Here is a 20,996-nt window from a genome sequence, read left to right on the forward strand (position 1 = left end):
CTCGCTTCATGTAAGAAGCGTAAACATTGGAAGATCGAACAGTGTAAAAACGTTGTGCGGAGTGACGAATCACGGTACACAACATGGCGATCCGATGGCAGGGTGTGGTTATGGCGAATGCCCAGTGAACGTCATCTGCCAGCGTGTGTAGTGCCAACAGTAAAATTAGGAGGCGGTGGTGTTAAGGTCTGGTCGTGTTTTCATGGATGGGGCTTGCACCAGTTGTTGTTTTGCGTGGCACTATCACAGTACAGGCCTACATTGATGTTTTAAGCACTTTCTTGCTTCCCAAAGTTGAAGAGCAATTCGGGAATCGCGTTTGCAGCTTCCAACACCATCGAGCACCTGTTCATAATGCACGGCCTGTGGCGGAGTGGCTACACGACAAATACATCCCTGTAATGGACTGGCCTGCACTGAGTCCTGAACTGAATCCTATAGAACACCTTTGGCCGGCCGCGGTGGTCTCGCGGTTCTAGGCGCGCAGTCCGGAACCGTTCGACTGCTACGGTCGCAGGTTCGAATCCTGCCTCGGGCTTGGATGTGTGTGATGTCCTTAGGTTAGTTAGGTTTAAGTAGTTCTAAGTTCTAGGGGACTGATGACCACAGCTGTTAAGTCCCATAGTGCTCAGAGCCATTTTTTGAACACCTTTGGGATGTTTTGGAACGTGCCAGGTCTAACCGAGCAACATCGATACCTGTCTTCAGTGCAGCACTCCGTGGAGAATGGGCTGCCATTCCCCAAGAAACATCCCAGCATCTGACTGAACGTATGCCTGCGAGAGTGGAAGATGTCATCAAGGCTTACGGTGGGCCAACACGACATTGAATTCCAGCATTACCGATGGACGGTGCCACGAACTTATAAGTCATTTTCAGCTAGGTGTCCGGATACTATTGAGCACATAATGTATCTTCCTTCGCGTTTCCATTTCACAGTCACACCACCAGTATTCACCAACCACTCTCCAAGACTTGAGAGCAGGTCGTTGTCAAACCTGTATTGCTGCCATAGGTGGCCACATTCCGTACTTAGCACATTAACCAGTTGTCGGAATGTGTGTACAAATCGGTGAAGTTGGAAAAAGACGAAGAACATTTTTGTCTACCGTTACACTGGTTGCAGTTCATTACGTTCTGTATCCTTTACATTGTTTCTACTTTGCTGTCACCTGTTTCTACTATTCTGTGGCAAAATAAACGCAACCTTGCAAAATTTCCGTTCGTTTCTTTAATTTAGGACGCCTGTGTATGTGTGTCCGTGCCATCTCGGTCTCATTACAGCTTGAAACAGTTGAGTTCAAATGGTTCAATTGGCTCTGAGCACTATGGGAGTCGTCAGTCCCCTAGAACTTAGAACCACTTAAACCTAGCTAACCTAGGGACATCACACACACCCATGCCCGAGGCTGGATTCGAACCTGCGACCGCAGCAGCGGAGCGTTTCCAGACTGAAGCGCCTAGAACCGCGCGGTCACGGCGGCCGGCTACCTTTAATACTCGTCGATTTAATTTGTGGTTAAGTAATTAATCACATGAACTGTAATGGTACTTTTATCGTATGCTGCATTCGTTTATTTACAAATATGATCAGTTGCTTTCAAAGATTGCCTATATGTAGCATCTGTGCCTTAGGTATTACGTCATTGCTCAAAGCCAAAGAGTGGATCTGATACTATAATTGGTCTGCAATTGCAATCTTTTAAATTGAGGAGGCAAATCTGTCACTCTAAATGGGATTCATGGCATTAAAACATTTGTTCTTTTACCTGTCATACCAATTTGCAAACGTGTACCGTTCTACAGTCTGGTTGCGTCAAGGTTTCGTAATAAGAGGAGTGGAACACGAACCTTTAACGTGAGTTCACGAGAAGGCACTCCCCACAATAATTCGAAAGAGTTAAGACACTCTATAGGCTACGTGCTGTGACGTCAGCTGACCCCACATGTCTGCATCTCCACGTAAGGATAGCCTGTACTGTACCCCCCTGCACCCACTGTTTACCCCAACGTGCGACAATGCGGAATGTGCAGAATTTCTTCTTTCATTGTGTGTGGAGGATCGTGGGAGAGCATGCATCTATGCACTGTGCCGTTTAAGTAGCTATACATCCTTTTTTTTTAAGATACTAGGGCTGTTCAACAAAGAATCATCATAATGATGATAATTGGGAAGGGAGTGAGGCAGGGTTGTAGCCTATCCCCGATGTTATTCAATCTGTATATTGAGCAAGCAGTAAAGGAAACAAAAGAAAAGTTCGGAGTAGGAATCAAAATCCATGGAGATAAAATAAAAACTTTGAGGTACGCCGATGGCATCGTAATTCTCTCAGAGACAGCAAAGGACTTGGAAGAGTAGTTGAACGGAATGGACAGTGTCTTGAAGGGAGGATATAAGATGAACATCAACAAAAGCAAAACGAGGATAATGGAATGTAGTCGAATTAAGTCGGGTGATGCTGAGGGAATTAGATTAGGATATGACACACTTAAAGTAGTAAAGGAGTTTTGCTATTTGGGGAGCAAAATAACTGATGATGGTCGAAGTAGAGAGGATATAAAATGTAGACTGGCAATGGCAAGGTAAGCGTTTCTGAAGAAGAGAAATTTGTTAACATCGAGTATAGATTGAAGTGTCAGGAAGTCGTTTCTGAAAGTATTTGTATGGAGCATAGCCATATATGGAAGCGAAAGATGGACGATAAATAGTTTGGACAAGAAGAGAATAGAAGCATTCGAAATGTGGTGCTACAGAAGAATGCTGAAGATTAGATGGGTACATCACATAACTAATGAGGAGGTATTGAATAGAATTGGGGAGAAGAGGTGTTTGTGGCACAACTTGACCAGAAGAAGGGATCAGTTGGTAGGACATGTTCTGAGACATCAAGGGATCACCAATGTAGTATTGGAGGGCAGCGTGGAGGGTAAAAATCGCAGAGGGAGTCCAAGAAATGAATACATTAAGCAGATTCAGAGGGATGTAGGCTGCACTAGGTACTGGGAGATGAAGTTTGCACAGGATAGAGTAGCATGGAGAGCTGCATCAAACCAGTCTCACGACTGAAGACCACAACATCAACAACAATTTTTTTGAAAACATTCCTTTACTCATCATCATAATTTTGATGGTCCTTCTCAAAGCAGTGTCCCATGAATGTGATGCACTTGTCCCAGCGTTTCTCCCAGTCTTCAAATATATGATGAAAACAATTTTTTGACAGGTTCTTCAAAGTCGCCCCCGCAGCCTTCACCACTGCTTCTGATGATTGATAATGTCTCCCACGAAGGCGTTTCTTTATGTTAGGGAACAGAAAAAAAGTCACATGGGTCTAAATCCTGACTATAGGGAGGGTGAGGGACCCACTTCACGTTGATTTTTTTGCAAGATATTCAGCAACAACCCTGGCAATATGCGGCCGAGCATTATCGTGGTGCAGCATCCAGCCGGCCGGTGTGGCCGTGCGGTTCTTGGCGCTTCAGTCTGGAACCGCGTGACCGCTACGATCGCAGGTTAGAATCCTGCCTCGGGCATGGATGTGTGTGATGTCCTTAGGTTCGTTAGGTTTAAGTAGTTCTAAGTTCTAGGGGACTGATGACCACAGATGTTAAGTCCCGTAGTGCTCAGAGCCATTTGAACCATTTGCAGCATCCAGCCTGCTTCATGCAAATACGGTCTTTTGCACCTGATATGGACTTGCAATGATTTCAGGACATCCTTGTAGTGTTGTCCAGTTACTGATGTGTGTGGAAGCGCAACATGCTGATAAACCATTCCATGAATATCAAACAATGATATGACCGTAACTTCCCCAGCAGAAGCAAACAAAAAAAATGGTCCAAATGGCTCTGAGCACTACGGGACTCAACATCTGAGGTCATCAGTCCCCTAGAACTTAGAACTACTTAAACCTAACTAAGCTAAGGACGTCACACACATCCATGCCCGAGGCAGGATTCGAACCTGCGACGGTACCAGTCTCGCGGTTCCGGACTGAAGCGCCTAGAACCGCACAGTCAACCGAGGCCGCAGGAAGCAAACACTTTTGCTTTTTTTGGTGGTTGGTGATGATGGAGATTTCTGCACTGAGCTTTGCTGTTTGCTCTCAGGATCAATATCATGTAGCCAAGTTTCATCATCATTGATTACATTTGAAAGAAACTCCGCATCTTCCTCTAACATCAATTTTAACTGCATGCACACCTGCACACGAATGTCCTTTTGTTCGGGAATCGACAGTCTTGGAAGCCACCGTCCACAAACACGTGCCATGAGTAATTTTTCTGTCACCAACGTGTGGGTGGCACCCAACGAAATATTCAGTATTTCAGAAAGTGATCTTAAGGTAACTCGTCGATCCTCTCCCACAGTGACAGCAGCAGTGTTGATGTTTTCTTCCGTAAGAGCAGTAACTGGAGCACCGGGTCCACGTTCCACTGAAATTGATTGTCTCCCCTCTTTAAACATTTTAAACCACCTTCGAGCTGTGCTGTAGCGAAGAACAGAGTCTGTAACATTGTACAGGCCTCAGCGGAAGATTTGTTGAGACGAAAGCAGACTCTTTCCTGGCGTGTTACCTCCATTGTAGCGAATGGCGATTCTGAACTTGTCTGACCTTGCCTGCCTCTCACAGGCGGGAACCAGGAGTCCCAACAATGAAACTGCTACGGCGTGTTTGTTGCGCATTAAGCTGACAGAATGTCATTAAGATTAAATTTTAGCGCGAGAAATTATGACCATAAAAAATTATGATCATTCCTTGTTTAACAGCCTCGTAGTTTATGTTCACTGATGTAAAAATTATGCCCCCTTCTCTACTTCCCCTCTTAGGGGTCGATATCTTTTTATTTAATTTTTTTTTTAATATTTAAATCCCACTACTTCCGCAATCATCAGCCATGTCTCTGAGCACTATGGGACTTAACTTCTGAGGTCATCAGTCCCCTAGAACTTAGAACTACTTAAACCTAACTAACCTAAGGACATTACACACTTCCATGCCCGAGGCAGGATTCGAACCTGCGACCTTAGCGGTCGCGCGGTTCTGGACTGTAGCGCCTAGAACCGCTCGGCCACTCCGGCCGGCAATAATCAGATATGTTCCTAGCCAAATTGCAGAACGCATTTCTCATTTCCTGATGTAATTCCTTCGGCATCATCTGACATAATTAAAGTACATTCCTTTACTCATCTTTTACTTCATGTTCATCTAATGACCTCTTTCAAAGACAATATCCATTCCCTTCAATTGATCTTCTAATACCTTTCCCATCTCTGACAGAATTGCAACGTTTTCAGCATTTCTCAAAAGTTTTATTTGCTTTCCCTGATCTTCTACATCTATATCTACATCTACATCCATACTCCGCAAGCCACCTATCGGTTCTCCATTCTATTCCAGTCTAGTATTGTTCGTGGAAAGATAGATTGTGGGCATGCCTCTGTGTGGGCTCTAATATCTCTGATTTTTTCCTCACGGTCTCTTCACGAGATATACGTAGGAGGGCGCAATATACTGCTTGACTCCTCGGACAAGGTATGTTCTCGAAACTTCAACAAAAGCCAGTACCGAGCTACTGAGCGTCTCTCTTGCAGAGCCTTCAACTGGAGTTTATCTATCATCTCCGTAGCGCTTTCGCGATTACTAAATGATCCTGTAAAGAAGCGCGCTGCTCTCCATTGGATCTCCTCTATCTATTCTATCAACCCTATCTGGTACGGATCCCACACCGATGAGCAGTATTCAAGCAGTGGGCGAACGAGTGTACTGTAACCTACTTCCTTTGTTTTCGGACTGCATTTCCTTAGGATTCTTCCAATGAATATCAGTCTGGCGTCTGATTTACCGACGATTAATTTTATATGGTCATTCCATTTTAAGTCAGTCCTACTGCCTAGTCCCAGATAATTTATGGAATTAACTGCTTCCAGTTGCTGACCTGCTATATTGTAGCTAAATGATAAGGGATCGTTCTTTATGTGTATTCGCAGCACATTACACTTGTCTACATTTAGATTCAATTGCCATTCCCTGCACCATGCGTCAATTCGCTGCAGATCCTTCTGCACTTAAGCACAATTTTCCATTGTTACAACCTCTCGATATACTACATCATCATTCGCAAAAAGCCTCAGTGAACTTCCAACGTTACCCACAAGGTCATTTTTATATATTGTGAATAGCAACGGTCCTACGACACTCCCCTGCGGCACACCTGAAATCACTCTTAATTCGGAGACCTCTCTCCATTGAGAATGACATGCTGCGTTCTGTTATGTAGGAACTCTTCAATCCAATCACCCATTTGGTCTGATAGTCCATATGCTCCTACTTTGTTCATTAAACGACTGTGGGGAACTGTATCAAACGCATTGCGGAAGTCAAGAAACACGGCATCTACCTGGGAACCCGTGTCTATTGCTCTCTGAGTGTCAGTTCAGTTCCCTTCTCAAATCTCATCTTGCTCAATGTACAGATTGAATAACATCAGGAATAGTTACAAACCTGTCTCCCACCTATTACAAAAATTTAATTATTTTTCAGGTTTACAGGGAACACATATTGTGGAAAAACTATGATAGAGAAGAAAACGGACGTGAGATACGGATTCACGCAGAGATTAAGCTGTTGCCAAACAATACGTAATATAAATTTCTACACCAGTGACAGTTGTTTCTTCACTCACCTGGGCCTCGGAATGCTGAACTCCGGCTGCTGGCTGCTGCTGGTGATGGAGCACCTCCTGGGGCTGGTGATGCGCTGAGCCGAAGTGAGCCTCCTCACCATCTGGTCCCGGCTGGTGCACAACCTGATAGGGCAACAAATACACAGGCACTGGGAGGCGAACCAGTATTGGTGAAGAGGCTGACATCAGAGTGGTAATACATCACACATGTACAGCGTGGTCTAAATTTCCGGCCGGCCGAGGTGGCCGAGCGGTTCTAGGCACTACAGTCTGGAACCGCGTGTCCGCTACGGTCGCAGGTTCGAATCCTGCCTCGGGCATGGATGTGTGTGATGTCCTTAGGTTAGTCACCTTTAAGTAGTTCTAAGTTCTAGGGGATTGATGGCCTTAGAAGTTAAGTCCCATAGTGCTCTGAGCCATTTGAACCATTTGAACCATCTAAATTTCCCTTGACAAGCCTGTAGGACTACTAGAGGAGTCTGGCTACATAATATTTTGAGCTGGAACTTGTGTCCGGAAATGTACCGCTTCCATGTTACAGTCATTTAAAAACATTGGTAAAATTTTGTACATGGCTGCACGTTCAGAGACGGTGAATAATTACAATTGAAAGAAAGCAGCCCTCGCTCACTATTTTTTAACGAATTAACAGGGTTTCAACACTGCTAGGAGTCTTCCTTAGAATTTAAATAGTGACCGAGGTCTCTTTTCTTTCAATTTAATGAATTAACTGGGTTTCAACACTACTAGGAGTGTCTTCCTCAGAAATTAATTCTAACGAATTAACCGGGTTTCAACACTGCTAGGAGTGTCTTCATAAGAATTTAAATTTCTTTGATTTAAATTCTGAGGAAGACACTCCTAGTAGTGTTGAAACCCGGATAATTCGTTAAAAAATAGTGACCAAGGGCTGTTTTCTTTCAATTGTAGTTATTCACGGTCTCTGAACGTGCAGCAATGCACAAAATTTTACCAATATGTTCCTCAGAATTTAAATTTCTTTGGTTTAAATTCTGAGGAAGATACTCCTAGCAGTGTTGAAACGCGGTTAATTCGTTAAAAAATAGTAAACTACTTTGATTTAAATTCTGAGGAAGACACTCCTAGCAGTGTTGAAACCGGGTTACTTCGTTAAAAAATAGTAAGTGAGGGCTGTTTTCTTTCAAGTGACATATTGGTAAGGCTGGTATTGTTGTTGTTGTTGTTGTTGTATCTGGATCTCACTCCAGGTACCGCCGGGTCTGGGTTGTTACTATGGAGTCTGGCAAAGTTAGTTGCAGAGGGTGATTGGATGCTCTTCCTGCCACCACCCCGTACCCCCCAGGATAGAAGTAGTGTACCCCAGCTGTCTGCATCTAGTGTAAACTGTGCAATAGTGCCAACGTTTATCAAATGTCTGCGAGTCCTGTAACTGAGCCGGGCCGTGGGGACCAGCCCGGTATTCACCTAGTGGGATGTGGAAAACCGCCTAAAAACCACCTCCAGGCTGACCGGCACACCGGCCCTTCGTCGTTTATCCGCCGAGCGGGGTCGATTCGGGGTCGGCGAGGCTACCCGAGTCCAGGAAGCAGCGCATCTCTGACAGGAAATCACGAATCCAGTCACATAACTGAGACGATATTCCATAAGCACGCAATTTCACTACGAGCCGCTTGTGTGGTACAGTGTCAAAAGCCTTCCGGAAATCCAAAAACACGGAATCGATCTGAAATCCCTTGTCAATAGCGCTCAACACTCCATTTGAATAAAGAGCTAGTTGTGTTTCACAAGAAGGATGTTTTCTAAACCCATGTTTACAGTGTGTCAATAGACCGCTTCCTTCGAGGTAATTCATAGTGTTCGAACACAATATATGTTCTAAAATTCTGCTGCATATCGACGTTAACGATATGGGTCTGTAATTTAGGGCATTACTCCTACTACCTGTCTTGAATATTGGTGTGACCTGTGCAACTTTCCAGTCTTTGGCTACGGATCTTTCGTCGAGCGAACGGTTGTATATGACTGTTAAGAATGGAGCTAATGCATCAGCATACTCCGAAAGGAACCTGATCGGTGTACAGTCTGGACCAGAAGACTTGCTTTTATTAAGTGATATAAGTTGTTTCACTACTCCGAGGATATTTGCTTCTACGTTATATTGGCAGCTGTTCTCGATTCGAATTCTGGAATATTTGCTTCGTCTTCTTTTGTGAAGGCATTTCGGAAGACTGTGTTTAGTAACTCTGGTTTGGCAGCACTGTATTCGATAGTATCTCCACTGCTAATGTGAGAGAATGCATTGATTGTTTCTTGCCGCTAACATACTTCACATACGACCAGAATCTCTTTGGATTTTCTGCCACATTTCGCGACAAGGTTTCGTTGTGGAAACTGTTATAGTCATCTCGCATTGAAGTCAGCGCTAAATTTCGAGTTTCCGTAAAAGATAGCCAATCTTGGGGATTTTACATCTGTTTAAATTCTGTTTTATTCGATGACTTTCCGCTTATTACTACGAACTGTGACCTTTCTGACAGGAAATCACGAATCCAGTAGCAATGGTACCGACAGGGCCTGCACGCACTTGTTTAGCGCTGCAGGAAGGCCATGAAACGGGGTGGAGATTACGTGGAAATATATGGTGCGTAAATAAAACACCATTCTTTCGTGTGTGTGATTTTCATTATGTTCAATAAAGAATTGTTGATGAAAAAAATCGGTGTATTACTTTCTGGGCAACCCTCGTGAAATCAAGACACGTTCATATCATTTGTCGACATAGAAAAAGCGTTCTACGATAATGGTGTAAAACGTTCAAAGTTCCGAGAAAAACAGGGGTAAGCAACAGAGAAAGACAATATGCACAAGAACAAGAACAAAGTGGAATAAGAGTGGAAGGCCAAGAATGAAGTGTTCGGATTAAAAAGGGATGTAATTTGGAGCCCCTACCGTTCAATCTGTACATAGAAGAAGCAATGATGGAAATAAAGGAAACTTCAGGAGTGAAATTAAAATTCAAGACGGAAGGATAGCAGTGATGCAATTCGCTGATGACGTTGCTATCCTGAGTGAAAGTGAAGAAGAATTACATATTACGCTGAATGAAATGAACAGTCTAATGAGTACAAAATACAGATCGAGAGTAAATCGAAGAAACACGAAAGTAATGAGAAGTAGCAAAAATGAAAACAGCGAGAATGTTAACATCAGGATTAGGGATCGCGTAGCAAAGTTGAGGAGTTCTGCTACCGAAGCAGCAAAATAAATCGCGGTGGACGGAGCAAGGAGGACATAAAAATCAAGTTAGCACTGGCAAAAAGGGCATTTCCTTCCAGAAGAGGTCTACTACTATCAAACATAGGTCTTAATTTGAGGAAGAAATTTTTCAGGATGTACGTTTGGAGCACATGGTGGTGAAACAGAGACTATGTGATACCTGCACGCGAGAATATTGAAGCATTTGAGATGTGGTGCTACCGACGAATGTGAAAAATTTGGTGGACTGATAAGGTAAGGAACGGGGAGGTTTTCCACAGAACTGTCGAGTATAGGAATGTATGGAAAACACTGACAAGAAGAAGGTACAGCATGACAGCCGTTAACACAACAGGGAATAACTTCCATGATAATAGAGGGAGAGGGTAAAAACTGTAGAGGAAGACAGAAACTGGTATACCTTCTACAAATAACTGAGGACATAGATCGTAGTTGTTAATTTGAGATAAAAAAAAGTTGCCACAGGAGGGGAATTCGTGTTGGGCCACATCAAACCAGTTAGAAACCTGAGGACTCAAAAACCACATACAAATTTGATGTTGTTTACTATATGCACTCACAACAAATTATTTGCTACGCTTGCTGCTGTTGCAGTTTTAATGTCCAGGAGTGTATTGATCTTTTATCTGCTAGATAATCAGATCTGAAGGAGCGAGTAAGGCACAGTGGCTGTAGATACACTATGTGATCAAAAGTATCCGGACATCGCCAAAAACATACGTTTTTCGTATTAGGTGGATTGTGCTGCCACCTACTGCCAGGTACTGCATATCAGCGACCTCAGTAGTCATTAGACGTCGTGAGAGAGCTGAATGGGGCGCTACGCGGAACTCACGGACTTCGAACGTGGTCAGGTGATTGGGTGCGACTTCTGTCATACGTCTCTATGCGAGATTTACACACTCCTAAGCATCCCTAGGTCCACTGTTTCCGATGTGATAGTGAAGTGGAAACGTGAAGGGACACGTACAGCACAAAAGCGTACAGGCCGACCTCGTCTGTTGACTGACAGAGACCGCCGGCAGTTGAAGAGGGTCTTAATGTGTAATAGGCAGACGTCTATCCAGACCATCACACAGGAATTCCAAACTGCATCAGGATCCACTGCAAGTACTATGACAGTTAGGCGGGAGGTGAGAAAACTTGCATTTCGTGGTCGAGCGGCTGCTCATAAGCCACACATCACGCCGGTAAATACCAAACGACACCTCGCTTCATGTAAGAAGCGTAAACATTGGAAGATCGAACAGTGTAAAAACGTTGTGTGGAGTGACGAATCACGGTACACAATATGGCGATCCGATGGCAGGGTGTGGGTATGGCGAATGCCCAGTGAACGTCATCTGCCACCGTGTGTAGTACCGACAGTAAAATTCGGAGGCGGTGGTGTTATGGTGTGGTCGTGTTTTTCATGGATGGGGCTTGCACCACTTGTTGTTTTGCGTGGCACTATCACAGCACAGGCCTACATTGATGTTTTAAGCACTTTGTTGCTTACCACAGTTGAAGAGCAATTGGGGGATGGCATTTGCAAAAAAAATGGTTCAAATGGCTCTGAGCACTATGGGACTCAACATCTGTGGTCATCAGTCCCCTAGAACTTAGAACTACTTAAACCTAACTAACCTAAGGACACCACGCACATCCATGCCCGAGGCAGGATTCGAACCTGCGACCGTAGCGGACACGCGGTTCCAGACTGACGCGCCTAGAACCGCACGGCCACACCGTCCGGCCGGCGATCGCACCTTTCAATACGTTCGAGCACCTATTCATAATGCACGGCCTGTGTCGGAGTGGTTACACGACAATAACATCCCTGTAATGGACTGGCCTGCACAGAGTCCTGACCTGAGTACTATAGAACACCTTCGGGATGTTTTGGAACGCTGACTTCGTGCCAGGCCTCACCGACCGACACTTGTGCTATTATTATTCTTGTGCAATTATTCCCATGAAGTAATGGGTACTGTCGACAAGGGATCTGAGATCGATTCCATATTCCTAGATTTTCAGAGGGCTTCTGATACCGTTCCTCACGAGCGACTATTAAATTGCGTGAATATGGAGTACCGTCTCAGTTGTGTGACTGGATTCGTGATTTCCTCTCAGAGAGGTCACAGTTCGTAGTGATAGACGGTAAATCATCAAGTAAAACAGAAGTGATATTTGGCGTTCGCAAGGTAGTGGCATAGGCCCTCTGCTGTTCCTGATTTACATTAATGGTCTAGGTGATAATCTGGGCAGCCCCCTTAGATTGTTTGCAGACGACGCTGTAATTTACCGGTTAGTAAAATCATCAGACGATCAATTCCAATTACAAAATGATCTAGATAGAATTTCTGTATGGTGCGAAAAGTGGCAATTGGCACTAAACAAAGAAAAGTGCGAGGTCATCCACATGGGCACTACAAGAAAACCGATAAATTTTGGGTATACGATAAATCGCTCAAATCTAAGGGCTGTCAATTCAACTAAATACCTAGGAATTACAGTTAAGAGCAACTTAAATTGGAAAGACCACATAGATAATACTGTGGGGAAGGCGAAACAAAGACAGCCCTTTGTTGGCAGAACACTTCGAAGATGCGACAAATCCACTAAAGAGACAGCCTACATTACACTTGTCCGTCCTCTGCTGGAATATTGCTGCACTGTGTGGGATCCTTAACAGGTAGGACTGACGGAGGACACCGAAAAAGTGCAAAGAAGGGCAGCTCGTTTCGTGTTATCGCGCAATAGGGGTGAGAGTGTCACTGATACGATACGCGAGTTGGGGTGGCAGTCACTGAAACAAAGGCGGTCTTCTTTGCTGCGAGATGTATTTACGAAATTTCAATCACCAACTTTCTCTTCCAAATGCGAAAATATTTTGTTGACACCCACCTACGTAGGGAGAAATGATTATCATAAAATATAAGAGAAATCAGAGCTCGAACGGAAAGATTTAGGTGTTCCTTTTTCCCACGCGCCATTCGAGAGTGGAATGGTAGAGAAGTAGTATGAAAATGGTTCGACGAACCCTCTGCCAGGCACTTAAGGGTCAATTGCAATGTAGATGTAGATCAGTGCAGCTCTCCATGAAGAATGGGTTGCCATTCTCCAAAAAAAAAAAAAAAAAAAAAAAAAAAAAAATATGGATCTGAGCACTATGGGACTTAACTGCAGAGGTCATCAGTCCCCTGAAACTTAGAGCTACTTAAACCTAACTAACCTAAGGACATCACACACATCCATGCCCGAGGCAGGATTCGAACCTGCGAACGTAGCAGTCACGCGGTTCTGGACTGAAGTGCCTAGAACCGCACGGCCGGCTGCCATTCTCCAAGAAACTTTCCAGCACCTGACTGTACTTAAGCTGCAAGAGTGGAAGCTGTCATTGAGGGTAACGGTGGTCCAACACCATACTGAATTCCAGCGCCACGAACTTGTAAGTTACTTATCCCTTATCATTTAGCTACAATATAGCAGGTCAGCAACTGGAAGCAGTTAAATCCATAAATTATCTGGGAGTACACATTGGGAGTCATTTAAAATGGAATGATCATATAAAGTTGATCGTCGGTAAAGCAGATGCCAGACAGATTCATTGCAAGTATCCTAAGGAAATGCAATCCGAAAATAAAGGAAGTAGGTTACAATACGCTTGTTCGTCCACTGCTTGAATACTGCTCAGCAGTGTGGGATCCGTACCAGATAGGGTTGATAGAAGAGATACAGCAGAAAATCCAACGGAAACCAGCGCACTTCGTTACAGGATCATTTAGGAATCGCGAAAGCGTTACGGAGATGATAGATAAACTCCAGTGGAAGACTCTGCAGGAGAGACGCTCAGTAGCTCGGTACAGGCTTTGGGTCAAGTTTCGAGAACGTACCTTCACCGAGGAGTCAAGCAGTATGTTGCTCCCTCCTATGTATATCTCGCGAAGAGACCATGAGGACAAAATCCGATTAGAGCCCACACAGAGGCATACCTACAATCCTTCTTTCTATGAACAATACGAGACTGGAATAGAAGTGAGAACCGATTGAGGTACTCAAGATACCCTCCGCCACACACCGTCAGGTGGCTTGCGGAGTATGGATGTAGATGTAGATTTTCAGCCAGGTGCCCGGATACTTCAGATCACATAGTATATTTAGAATACAGATAAATTTAAACACCTGAAAGAGAACCCAAGTGCTTACATATGTAAACAAGAATAAAATTTCCGTATGACAATTAGTGGGTGCGGCCTACCTGCCCGTGGTGTAGCTGCAGGTGGTGCTGGTGCAGAGTGGGTCGGCTGTGGTGCTGGTGTTGGAGGTGAGGGTGCTGCTGATGGTGTGGACCAAAGCCGTAGTGGTGCCCCAGTGGTGGCGGAGGCGGAGGCGGCATCAGCGTCGCGGTGTGGAGGTCCGTACCGCCTACGTCCACCGCGCGCTGAGCGGACGATCCCGGTCCACACGGGTCCCGAGGGAGCTCGCCGAACAGGGGCACCGGCTGCCCGGAGTAGCTGCCGTGGTGGTGGTGGTGGGGGTAGTGGTGGTGGGGACGGTGGTGCGGGGAATACCCGCGCACACCCGGCAGGGGTGCCAACACCGTACCCGCAGTGGTGTTGGGGTTGGTGGTGATCCCTCCACCACTGGCGGTGTCCTCAGTAGGAGCCGGCATGGTGCCGCCGACTGGCGACCCTGCAGCCACCAGATGGTGCTGCTGGTCCACCGGGAACGAGTCCTCGGAGTCGTGTTTCGCGCCAAACCGCGCTGGGATGGCAGGTTTGTTGTCTTCAGAATCGTCTTCCACCTTCAGGTGCATTGGTGCGAGTCGGTTCCTCCTACAAACTCCAGTCCGCACAAATAGTCCTCTAGCCTGGAAAATGGCACAGATGACCTCTGCTTGCACACAACGTCGGTACTTTGCCTGTGGAGGCGACCTGGAAAGAAAATTTAAATAATGATGTACTCTTTGCGAACCATCACAGTACCTATGAAGAGTGACCCACAGAATGTGGTGTTATAAATGTCAACTATTTAAACTATAGGTACGCAGTTTAACTGAAAGGGGAACAGTATCACTCATTCGATGTGGTCCAACAATAGTTCTTCTCGTGTCGTTTTCCTCAGAAGGAAACGTTATAGACTGGAGAGCTTGGATTTTCTCCAGACTTACAGGACTCGAACGTCAATGCATAGATGTCAGTCTCCCAAAGCAGGAGGACACTCTAAAAAAAATCGGCTCTGAAGACTAAAGAGTGCTGCTAAAAAAAAAAGAGATTCCTAGCTTTACAAGACAACTATCTGAAACTTGTGTGTGTTTGTCTAGCGCCGGCCGCGGTGGCCGAGCGGTTCTAGGCCCTTCAGTCTGGAACCGCGAGACTGCTACGCAGGTTCTAATCCTGCCTCGGGAATGGATGTGTGTGATGTCCTTAGGTTAGTTAGGTTTAATTAGTTCTAAGTTCTATGGGAATGATGACCTCAGATGTTAAGTCCCATAGTGCTCAGAGCCATTTTTTTTGTCTAGTATTCTAGCCCTATGACTGTGAACTCCCTGATTTGGCTCACAATACACAAACTTGTTTTTACTTTTATTTCAATCTGCATTTCTTACCGATTTGAAATTTTAATTGACAAATGTTGGGTAGTAATTTTCTAATAAAAATATTAACATTTATTTTTTGCTGTGTCTTCCGAACAACACACAGCCAGGGCGAATGCACCACAGACGCACAGATTCGAGGTGGTGCCACTGCCATAGAGACTTGCATAACGTGCAGTAAGTCGTCTGGACCATGTATATCCTCAAATTTTCGATTTTATCCTTATTTCGATCTTATTTGAAATGTTTCAAACTCCGACTGTATAATATGTCGTGCTAACGGAATTAACCTCTGTGATTTAAAAATAGAATTTCATGAAATTACTATACTACAAAAAGATATATTTTGTTTATCTGAATTTATTTGTTCTATTTTGCTATTGAGTAAACGTCATTTTCTGTAAATTTTTTTCGATATTTTTCTATGTTACGATCTTAGTATGAATATATCTTTACTGATGTACTTTGGAACGGGGTGCGGTTGGCTTGCATGTGCGTATGAAGGGAGGGAAGGAAGGAAGGAGAAGGGTAAAGTTTTCTGAAGTTGAGTACAAATGGAATGTACCGGGTGATCAAAAAGTCAGTATAAATTTGGAAACTGAATAAATCACGGAATAATGTAGAAAGAGAGGTACGAATTGACACACGTGCTTGCAATGACAAGGGGTTTTATTAGAACCAAAAAAATACAAAAGATCACAAAATGTCCCACAGATGGCGCTTCATCTGATCAGAATAGCAATAATTAGCATAACAAAGTAAGAGAAAGCAAAGATGATGTTCTTTACAGGAAATGCTCAATATGTCCACCATCATTCCTCAACAATAGCTGTAGTCGAGGAATAATGTTGTGAATAGCACTGTAAAGCATGTCCGGAGTTATGGTGAGGCGTTGGTGTAGGATGTTGTCTTTCAGCATCCCTAGAGATGTCGGTCGATCACGATACACTCGCGACTTCAGGTAACCCCAAAGCCAATAATCGCACGGACTGAGGTCTGGGGACCTGGGAGGCCAAGCGTGACGAAAGTGGCGGCTGAACACACGATCATCACCAAAAGACACGCGCAAGAGATATTTCACGCGTCTAGCAATATGGTTCTTTTTGGTTCTAATAAAACCGTATGTTATTCCAAGCATATGTGTCAATTTGTATCTCTCTACCTACATTATTGCGTGGTTTATTAAGTTTTCAAATTTATACTGTCTTTTTGATCACCTGGTATTTCACTGAGTGAACATTGTAAATTTATGGCAGCAAGGCATCTAGAACCATTAAATATGAAAATTACATACGAATCAGTTTTGTCGTCTACATTATTCCACAAACACGTCAAGCTATAGGGCTTCCAGACGGAAGAAATTCAAGTAACGGATTTAAGGACATCCTCTAGAAACAAAAGAGTATTTTTTCTTCAAAACTACTGAGCCTTGTGTGGCCCTTGTTCGTGCCATATCTCATGTGACATCCTGTTTTTACTGTACTACCAACTCGTTATGTTAATTTCAATTAGTGGTGTCACTGAGTTACCACCTTGACTGCCCGTGAGCGGCAGCAGTAGCACTTACCTATATAAACCCTGGTGTATTACCTTTGCTGACTGCTATTACTTGCCGGTTGTCATGTGTTCTGACTTACAAGGGGAGGCCGCCAATTGTGAAATTCAGATTCGATTCATACTGCGCATAATAAAAGCTCATGGCCAGAGGTGTAATGTGGCAAAGCACCAAGATGCACTTCTCAGCCATTGTCGAGAAAATGGACAGTTAAAAGAAACCGTTGCGGTGAAATACTCTCTACGATTAATAATTTTCTGCAGCGTCGTGGCGCAGCGGTAAGCGCTCGGGTTCGTAATCCGAAGGCCACTGGATCGAATCTCGTGCCATGCAACTTTTTTTTATTATGTTTCTTGTAATTCAAATGTACACACACACACACACACACACACACACACACAGTCCACCACCAATTGTCTTCTGCGATTTTTGCCGATATGATACGATACACGTGGTATGCATCAAACCTGACGAACGATATAACTATTTTTTCAGAATGTCAATCGGGTGTGTTTCCCAACAGATAATTTAAAAACAACAGTTGTTCTTGTAAAAACGCATCGTTTATCAGATGTGCTCGATGTCGTGCTGTTTTCTGCTTTCCATGTTTCTGTGGTAACTATCACTCTGGTTGGTGCAATACTCCAGCTACTTCTGGTCACTAATTGTTAATTATGTGCGATTGTATACCGAACTTTTCAATAAATTGCATCCACTTGAATACTATTTGTGATATTGTGTTTTATTTCAAGTTTTATTTTTCCACGACAAACGACTTTCAACAACTTATTATATGCATAATTGTTGCAACTGATTGCCGGGAATTATATATATATTTGAATTACAAAAAAAACAAATAATAAGAAAAATTGCATGGCGCGAGATTCGATCCAGTGACCTTCGGATTACGAACCCGAGCGCTTACCGCTGCGCCACGACACTGCAGAAAATTATTAATCGTAGAGAGTATTTCACCGCAACGGTTTCTTTTAACTGTCCATTTTCTCGACAACGGCTGAGAAGTGCATCTTGGTGCTTTGCCACATTACACCTCTGGCCATGAGCTTTTATTATGCGCAGTATGAGTCGAATCTGAATTTCACAATTGGCGGCCTCCCCTTGTTAGTTCGGATCAGCCATTGAGTTGGAAGGCGCTAGCAGTGCAGTTCGGACCTGACAGTGTTTGACTTAAGACGCGGCGGAAGTTCAGTCGGGGCGCAGCTGCAGTGGGGTCCAGACAGCCATTACTCGCTCGACGATTGCAGATACATATCACTTAAGTGCGCAGCAGCTTGACTGGTCGTCGGTCGGTCGTCTTCTCGGACGACGTGTGTGTCGGCCGGCGATCGCTTATGGGTTGCCTGCGTGTCCATTATAATTATCCGGGCTGTTATGCCGTGGTCGGTTGACGAATTCTGTGTCGATTCCCAACGTTTCGTCTCCGAAGGCGGGAGACATCTTCAAGGGGGTCCGTAGCTCTATGGAAGGTCCAACAAACCCGCTGGCTCGCTACTGACTGCCGCTAAATTCCGTGTCCGCGCGCTCCCGCGCCGCGGCGTGACGTCACGTGTTTTGGAAACGTCAGTGCAATTGGCCTCTGTCCGTCGCCGTTGCCATCACCCAGTAGTGGGCGGGTGGTACACATCTTCTTTAACACCGGCATCCATATGCCGTTTAATTTCACACCCTCCTCCTTACGGTTGAAATTATTACGATGTTTAGCGATTTCGATTGCCTCCGTGTAGAGCCTTTCGTAATATCCGCTTGTGGCCGCTAGTACTTGCGTCTCCTCGAAACGAATATTGTGGTTCCCTGGCTGGAAAGCATGCTCCGCAACAGCTGATCGTTCCGTTTCTCCTCTTCTGCAATTTCCCTTATGCTCTTCCAAACGTTTTGAAACAGTTCTTTTAGTGGTACCCACATAAGCATCACCACAGCTGCATGGGATCCTATACACTCCAGCTTTTTCCAGTGGTTTGCGAGCGTCCTTGGCAGGCTTAAGGTATTCCTGTATCTTCCTCGTGGGCTTGTAAATTACGGTAATATTCCGCTTCGTCAAGATCCTCCCTATTCTTTCCGGTACATTTTTAACAAACCTTAGATTTGGCAGTAGCCTGTACGTCAGTATGATTTCTGCGTGGCTGCCTCAACGCACGTTTTATTTCGGCGGACGAATATCCGCTCTTCATTAGTGCATTGTGGAGATGTTCCATCTCAGCGTCGAGCAACTCAGGTTCACAAATATTTCTAGCTCTGTCCGCTAACGTCTTGATAACACCCCTGCGTGTGCCGACTCGTGATTCGTCCTTGTTATTGCACAGTCGCTACCGTTAGTAGTGTCTGGTCCTTCGTCCACGTGTTCGTCAAACTGCTTGTAGCTTGTGATGTAGACTGCTCAGATATTTTAGTGCTGTCTCCGTGCTGATGTGTGGCAGTCGGTCGGTTGGTGTGGATCGGCCAGGAAATCTCCGCGCGGCGCAGCAGGCCGGGCCTGCTAGCGGTCTCTACGCAGTGTCGGAGTGTGTGGGAGCAGTTCCGATTGCTACGAGGTTCGTGGCTCACCGACCCAGGACATCACAGTTGAGTGGTGATTTAATTACCGAAGCCAGACAGTTCACATTGCGCCACTGGTTTTCGTGGTTGGCTGTTGGGGGCATTCCCGTGAGCAACAGCGAAGGTTTCGCCACCATCCCGTGGAGTTTGAGTCTATTTTGGTTATTTGACGTCCAAGTGCACCAGCGGAATTTTATGTCTTGTGGCCGTTAGCGTTCCGGTTACGTGCCCTGGGCGCTTACGTAAAATTCAGGCAGCGTCCTTTCTGTTGTGACTTGGCAAGACAGCCAAGTCACTAGCAGGTCAAGCCGAAAGGCACGCGTTTAAGCTCACGCAGGCTGGCGTGAGATCTGGAACAGTTAAAGGATTTGAGTCTAGCAAATAAAGTAAGTAGCTGTTGGAATACTTAACTTTAATCCATAATTGGTGAACATCGGTCTGACGGTACATGCATCAAGAGATTAATAGCAAATGATAATGGCGCCTTGCTAGGTCGTAGCAAATGACGTAGCTGAAGGCTATGCTAACTATCGTCTCGGCAAATGAGAGCGTAATTTGTCAGTGTAGCGTCGCTAGCAAAGTCGGCTGTACAACTGGGGCGAGTGCTAGGACGTCTCTCTAGACCTGCCGTGTGGCGGCGCTCGGTCTGCAATCACTGACAGTGGCGACACGAGGGTCCGACGTATACTAACGGACCGCGGCCGATTTAAAGGCTACCACCCAGCAAGTGTGGTGTCTGGCGGTGACACCACACTTTCCCCACCGTGTTGTCGCTGTCCGACACGTGTGTGTAGTTTTGACAGCTTATGCCTACTTGGTTGTGGGCGGCTACGCCTTTTGCGTTTTGGCTTTGGAGTTCCTCGTGTACGGGTCGGGTGGAAAGCAAGACGTCTTGTCGGTGGGTCCGTTAACTGTCTCTTGGTTGTGTTGCCGGCGGATCAAGTATAGTTGGGCCGACTACCTATCTTACCTAAGCGAACGTTAGTATTTCAAGTGCAGACCGACGACCGTAAACTTCTGAGCTCTGCTGGCTGTACTGCCTTTACCTATGATTGTGTATTTTAATGGCTCATAGCCGATGGTTTGAATTTGTATGCTTTTAGTTGGGTTTTAAATAATGGGCCTTCAGCCGCTTTAAAATTGAAAGTTCCTTACTTGTCAAGTCTTTCATTGTTTGGGCCTTCAGCCTCATTTAAAATATTTTTTTTGGATAAAGCTTTGGGCCATTGTGCCTCTTGAAAATTCATTGTAGTTGTGTTTTTCAATCATGGGCCTTCAGCCGTCTTAATATTTAAATTCCTTACTTGTCAAGTCTTAGATTGTTTGAGCCTTCAGCCTCGTCTGAAATATTGCTTAAGGATAAAA

General features: G+C 44.9%; 1 protein-coding gene across 1 annotated transcript in view; it reads right to left on the reverse strand.

Moving 5' to 3' along the window:
* LOC124720045 (histidine-rich glycoprotein-like) overlaps nucleotides 1-20,996 on the reverse strand; it is a 211,618-nt gene that overhangs the window by 111,630 nt on the left and 78,992 nt on the right. Inside the window, exons 2-3 of the mRNA XM_047245303.1 lie at nucleotides 14,186-14,861; nucleotides 6,688-6,810 (exon numbers count right to left, since the gene is read on the reverse strand). Of these exons, the coding sequence (XP_047101259.1) occupies nucleotides 6,688-6,810; nucleotides 14,186-14,743 (681 nt within the window). The 5' untranslated portion in view covers nucleotides 14,744-14,861. The remainder of the gene's footprint in view (nucleotides 1-6,687; nucleotides 6,811-14,185; nucleotides 14,862-20,996) is intronic.

The sequence above is a fragment of the Schistocerca piceifrons genome, chromosome 11 (assembly GCF_021461385.2).
Source record: "Schistocerca piceifrons isolate TAMUIC-IGC-003096 chromosome 11, iqSchPice1.1, whole genome shotgun sequence".
Taxonomy (NCBI): domain Eukaryota; kingdom Metazoa; phylum Arthropoda; class Insecta; order Orthoptera; family Acrididae; genus Schistocerca; species Schistocerca piceifrons.